The sequence below is a fragment of the Lacerta agilis genome, chromosome 3 (genome assembly GCF_009819535.1).
Source record: "Lacerta agilis isolate rLacAgi1 chromosome 3, rLacAgi1.pri, whole genome shotgun sequence".
Taxonomy (NCBI): Eukaryota; Metazoa; Chordata; class Lepidosauria; order Squamata; family Lacertidae; genus Lacerta; species Lacerta agilis.
In genome coordinates this window covers 114,844,765-114,850,764 of record NC_046314.1, presented here as the reverse complement: position 1 = coordinate 114,850,764, position 6,000 = coordinate 114,844,765, and the positions used below count along the sequence as shown (strand labels likewise).

At 50.8% G+C, this 6,000-nt stretch overlaps 1 protein-coding gene across 1 annotated transcript in view; it reads right to left on the bottom strand.

Moving 5' to 3' along the window:
- Window positions 1-292: 292 nt before the first annotated feature.
- The window catches only part of ZNF395 (zinc finger protein 395), a 49,514-nt gene continuing 43,806 nt past the window's right edge, over window positions 293-6,000 (bottom strand). The window contains exons 6-10 of the mRNA XM_033145195.1: window positions 4,703-4,803; window positions 3,170-3,452; window positions 2,244-2,336; window positions 1,452-1,579; window positions 293-617 (exon numbers count right to left, since the gene is read on the bottom strand). Coding sequence (XP_033001086.1) covers window positions 506-617; window positions 1,452-1,579; window positions 2,244-2,336; window positions 3,170-3,452; window positions 4,703-4,803 — 717 coding nt within the window. The 3' untranslated portion in view covers window positions 293-505. The remainder of the gene's footprint in view (window positions 618-1,451; window positions 1,580-2,243; window positions 2,337-3,169; window positions 3,453-4,702; window positions 4,804-6,000) is intronic.

Genomic DNA, 6,000 nt, shown 5'->3' with positions numbered 1-6,000 from the left:
GGGGTGCTCCTACGCTCTCCATATTGCAGCCACCGACCCAAACACTCAGCCGACCACGTATCGAGGGAACAGTTCGGGGGGGGGGAAGGTTTCTTTGGTCCCTGGACACACCGAGAAACAAGTCTGTTAAGCTACACCAAGCCAAAAACTCTCTTTAACTCCCCGCTTCGCACCTCTTATTTACAAATAGAAAGGGAGGCGCTGTGTTTGTGTGTGTGTGTGTGTGTGTTTAAAAAAAAGGAGGAAAAGATGTGTTTAAGAAAACAAACATTCCCACGAAACACTGAAAATTAGAAAGAAAGAAAAAACACCTGTCGGACGTAGAATATACGGAGCCCAGGTTGGACAGGTGGGCTCTCGAGATCTCCGCTGAAGCACGGGGAGAGTGGCTCGCAAAGGGCACGGACGCTGCAAAGACACACAGAGGTCTGGCCCCTTGGCGCTTGGCTGGCAGCGAGAGAGAGAACCGCTCCCTCCACCTTTCCGCTGGGAAACTTGCACGCGCTCAGTCCAGGAATCGCTGGCAGGCCTTTTTCCACCGGCAAGAGGTACACCACTGGTCGCGGTGCTCAATGCCATAGACCTTCCGGCACTTCTTGGCTTCGCCGCGGACTTTCCTGCGGGAGAGTGAAAGGCAGGGGAAACGCGTTGAAGGAGACGCAGGGTTGAATCACCGGCGTGCAAAGCCCAGAGTTATCCCAGAGTTATCCTCCCCTTAACACGGCCGTGAAAACAGGGGGACGGAGGCTGACAGCAGCCTTTGCAGTCCTGGGGGGGGGGGTCTTCTAGGTGTGTTTGGAATTACACTCACTTTGGGAACCACTGGGCCAAACAAAAAGGAAGTCAAGAAGACCAGCAATTCCTGTCCCAAATAAATGTTGCTCAATGTTTCTGATGAAGGCAGCCCTATTTAGGGAAGTTTTTAATGTTTGAAGTTTTATTTTGTTGGGCAAAGGGGGAAAGCCCCGTTTTTGGGGGGATCAGCTCAAAGTTGTGGAGTTTCTTTGGGCAAAAGGGAAAAGCCCCGTTTTTTTGAGGATCAGCTCACAGTTGTGCAGCTTCTTTGGGCAAAGGGGAAAAGCCCCGTTTTTTTGAGGATCAGCTCAAAGTTGTTGAACTTACTTTGCAAAGGGAAACCCCCCCCCCCTGTTTTTATGGGGTTCAACTCACAGCTCTGCAGCTTCTTTAGGAAAGAAAGGGAGCCGTTTCTACAGTTTCCAGACAGATAATCTAATCAGCCAGTCACATGTCACTGGGGAAACAAACAGCCTCCGTCTGCAGAACATTCAACAATGGAGGCCTGGGCAAGGGAGCCAGCGATCGACCACACATTCGCTCCATAAGACGCGCAGGCATTTCCCCTTACTTTTTAGGAGGAAAAAAGTGCATCTTCTGGAGCGAAAAATACGGTAATTATTATAATTATGTTTATTATTTTTGGCCAGCCTTACCTCGAGCTGCTGGGAGCCCGCAGAGGAGACGTGACAATCAGGTGGGATTTCAAGACAGGTGGCGGCGGAGGAGGAGGAAGTGGCGGCAGAGGCTGCTGCTCGCTGAAACTCAGGGACCGGCTTCGCACCTGCAAACAAGAAACGTAACCCGCTTTACGATACACCCAAGAGCAAGTCTCTCCAGGACCCCACCTCCCCAAGGTGCTGGAAACAGCCCTCTGTGCCGCTCGAGATTCCTGCAGCCACAGAAGTCAGGACTAGAGATGGGAAGGCCTGGAAAAAACCCCGGAAAAATTGGGGGGGGACCAGGTTTTTTTTTCCTGTTTTTTTCCAAGCTGTTTTTTTAGAGAAAAATGATGAAGAGGAAGAGGAAGAAGAAATGGAAAATGGCAGCAGTAATTCAGAAAATGCATGTATAAGTTGTGTCTTCTGTTTCTTCTTTTAAAAAAGCACTACTCAAAGGGTCGAGCTTCTATGGAGCTTAAATATTGAGGTGGACCTTAACTTCATTTGCTGTTGGTGCTAAGGGGCAAATCTGATTTTTTTTACGTTGATGGTTTCTTGCTTTTTTGTTGCTTTTGAGGGGAAGGGGGGTGTTTACGTGTTTTATTGCAGACATAACACTTTTATATACACTGTGTTTCATGCATTTTGTAAAACTACTCCACGCTAAACTTTTTTTTTCTTTTCAGTTTTTCCAAAATTTTTATTTTTCCCCAGGGGAAAAAAAAACATTTTCTTCCTCATGGCTTCAAAATTTCCGGAAATTTTACATCTCTAGTCAGGACTCACCGGCGAGAGGGTGGGGATGGTAGATGTCGCGGCAGCCCAGCTGATACTTGTGAATATGTGCGGGGATACGGGAATCTGGATGGACGGCAGAGCCTGAGAGAGAGAAAACAAGGGAGGCGTGAAAGGATTTGCTGCATTCCCCTCTCCGCTGCCTATTTTGCAAAATGCATTTATGGGGTGGCGGGAGAGAGGGTCTGCAGTTTAACTACGCGCTGCCTGAAGGAGGACTTTATTTTCGAAGCATGCATCAACATAACCAGACTAACCTTGTAGGTGGCATAAGGTAAAGGTAAAGGGACCCCTGACGGTTAGGTCCAGTTGCGGATGACTCTGGGGTTGCAGCGCTCATCTCGCTTTACTGGCTGAGGGAGCCAGCATACAGCTTCCGGATCATGTGGCCAGCATGACTAAGCCGCTTCTGGCGAACCAGAGCAGCGCACAGAAATGCCGTTTACCTTCCCGCCAGAGCGGTACCTGTTTATCTACTTGCACTTTGATGTGCTTTCGAACTGCTGGGTGGGCAGGAGCTGGGACCAAGCAATGGGAGCTCACCCCGCCATTGCAGGGATTCGAACCGCCAACCTTCTGATCGGCAAGCCCTAGGCTCTGTGGTTTAACCCACAGCACCACCCACGTCCCTCTTTTATGACACCTGTCCCTCTTTTATGACACCTGGTGGGGTTTTTGTTTTCTACACCTTGGACTTAGATGCTCAACGTTCTGCATCCATCCGTGCAAAGCTTTGGAAAGAGGGATTCCTCGAGTTATATTGCTGCGTCCCTATTCCTCTTATTATTTATCGTCCGACTGCTTTGCAACGTGGCATGATGCAATACCCCACGGCCGCACTTTTGGGTTTTTGATAGTTGTAATAAATAGGGGTGTGTGGGGAGATATATATTTGGGGAGGGCTGGCAGGGCCCTACCTGATACGCATGGTCGGCTTGGATGTGCCAGAAGGAGCTAGGAGCCGACTGGCTGAGGGCGCTGCTGGGCAAGTGACGCTCCAGGGGGACTGCTTGGTCCAGGATGAGAGCCTCTGGCTGCGATGGAGTCTGCTGGATGGCGATGGGAGAAGAGGCACCCACAGAGGTGGAGGTGGGGCTGGAGACGGCCGCCGCGGGTTCTGGGGGCGCCTCGTCCTTCACTTGCATTTCCGTGTAGTAGAAATCCTCTTCCCTCTTCCGCTGGTCAGAATTGGCGCCGTCTCTGCAATTGTAGAGAGAGATGAAGCAATGCCCAGAGAACCAGGGCGACACAAGTGCAATATTTGCCAAATTTGGGGCTCTGGGGATTTAAATTAGGGGCACCCTTTCTCCACCACCTCCCCAGGCATCATCCTCTTGACAACAGAACAGCCCAGGTAGCATTAACCTCCCAGTTTTCCCTTTTGATCGTCGTTCAGAGCTCAGAGACGATGCTGTGCTTTTGAGGCCAAATCCCCCAGGGATGTCCGAGCCTCACGAGTTCTCTTTCAGGCTCGCAAACGTGAGTGTCTGAGAGAGTGTGGGAACGGAAGTCTGTCTTATCTCTTCCACCTAAGTGTTGTTATTGCGATTTAGTTTCACTTCTGCCGTATCGCAGTTCTGTACTCTTGTTTGGAGAACACAGACGTGATTATAGAGTCTCTGTATATATAGACCGTAAATAAAGTAGTTTAGAACTACAGATGAGTCTTTCTTCTTGCTGCGTGATGCTAGAAGACCTGCGTGCTCTTTTCATAAGAAAAGGGTCACAGATTACTGGCGCTCTGGACTGTAGGGACATGCCAGCCAGAGAGGGCCACTGGGGGGACGCTCCGGAGTCTTGGGGAGTTTGCCGTCTCCCCAGAGCGTTTTTCCAACAGGGCAATGTCGGCTCCTGCGACTGGCAGGCAGCATGGCACCTCCAGATTGGCCAGGCTTGGTATAAATACCAGGTGGTTGGAAGTTCCAGCTCCAATTCTGGCTTCTACGCCAGTCGCGGCGTCCACCATGTCTGGCTGTGACGACCCAATGGGGACAACTGTGGCACTTGGGGTCGCTTCCACCTCTACAATTCTGTGATTCTACTACAACAACAACAACTCCTCAAGCTGCCAGGTACAGCAACTGATCTCGAGGAGCTCAACTTGGAAGGCCACCCGCACAACAAATGTTCCAACTCTGGAACCAGGCACATCCAGAGCCTCTGATTCCGTGGATAGCACCCACGTTCCATCACAGAATGACAAAGTGGGAAGCTAACCCAAGTTCATCTAGCCAAGGCACGTCCAACTCCCTAGAGGCTGTGATCTACTCCCAGCATAAAATGACTGGCAGTTTTCTCCAGCCAGCAATCAAAAGGAGACCTGTCGATTGTGATCAACCTGTTGGACATTGCTGATCTATCCCAACCAGCTCCAATGAAAGGAATCTCAACACCGTGTTGCTTCCCTCTGGGTGAACGCCGTTCAGCCGGGGTCTTGGGGCCTTACTTACCCCAAGTGCTGGGTCTTCACGTGCCTCTTGATCCCCACGATGGAGCGAAGGACTTTTCCGCAGCTGGGCCACAGGCAGGTGTACATCACCTTCACAGAGTTCTAGGAGAGAGACAGACACACCTGGGTCAGGTTTGCAGGCAAAACCAAGCAGGGAAAACACCCCTCACTTGGGGACCCTGCATGGCTTTCCTCCTCCTCCTCCTCCCCTTCCGCTTGGACAGGGCGAGGCAGGGAGGAGCTCAGGCACAAATCCCAAACGTGTCCCCTTCTCAGCCTCTCCACCTGGCCTAGGAAATCTCCACAGATTTCCCTGCCCCACATCATTCTGGAATGCTTTCGACTGGCTGGAATGGGCCCTGGAAATCCAATGGTGCCTCTTGCTTGCACGGAGGGAGGGCAGAGAAGAGAGTCAAACTGAGGCCACTGCACAATGGCAATATTGACATGTGTTGCTCCACCCAGCCTTCCGTCTGTCATGTGGACCTTGAAAAGCTACCCAGGACTGAATGCGGCCCTCAAGCTGAAAAGGGCCACGACCCCAAGCTCTTGGAGATGAGCTCCCTCGGTGAGACCAGGAGCTTCCATTTCCTGGTGCAATTGCTCCTTAGGAGCCAGTGTGGTGTAGTGGTTAAGAGCGGTGGACTCGTAATCAGGTGAACCGGGTTCGCTTCCCTGCTCCTCCACATGCAGCTGCTGGGTGACCTTGGGCTAGTCCCACTTCTCTGAAGTCTCTCAGCCCCACTCACCTCACAGCGTGTTTGTTGTGGGGGAGGAAGGGGAAGGAGAATGTGAGCCGCTTTGAGACTCCTTCGGGTAGTGATAAAGCAGGATATCAAATCCAAACTCTTCTTAAAATCTATGAACTATCTTTGTTCGGTTTCCATATTTCTGTCTCTGCATCTTCTCCATAACGGTTTGGTTTTTGTGAATTTAGAAGCAGCCCGGGGCCCTCCCTCCCTTCTTCTTCCTCCTTCCCTAGCACAGTCAAAGACACCCAAACCATTTCATACGAGGTTCCCTCTTTTAGAGGCTACCTGATGTGGTGGCAATGTAAAATTATCAAAAAGGCCCGGGAAAGGACATATAAAGATTTGAAGAAAATGTGGGTGTCAGGTTGTTCAGTGGTTGCTCATGAGAAATCAGCCGAACGCAGAACTCCTAAAAACTAAGTTCTTTATTGTGCAGATATTTACAGTGGAGCAAAAGTTCAAACGTCCATCTCATCCCTCCGCAGAGTCCGGGAATGAACCCTTCTGGTTCTTGGTCCAGCAAAAAAGGCGCGGGATTCTAAACCCC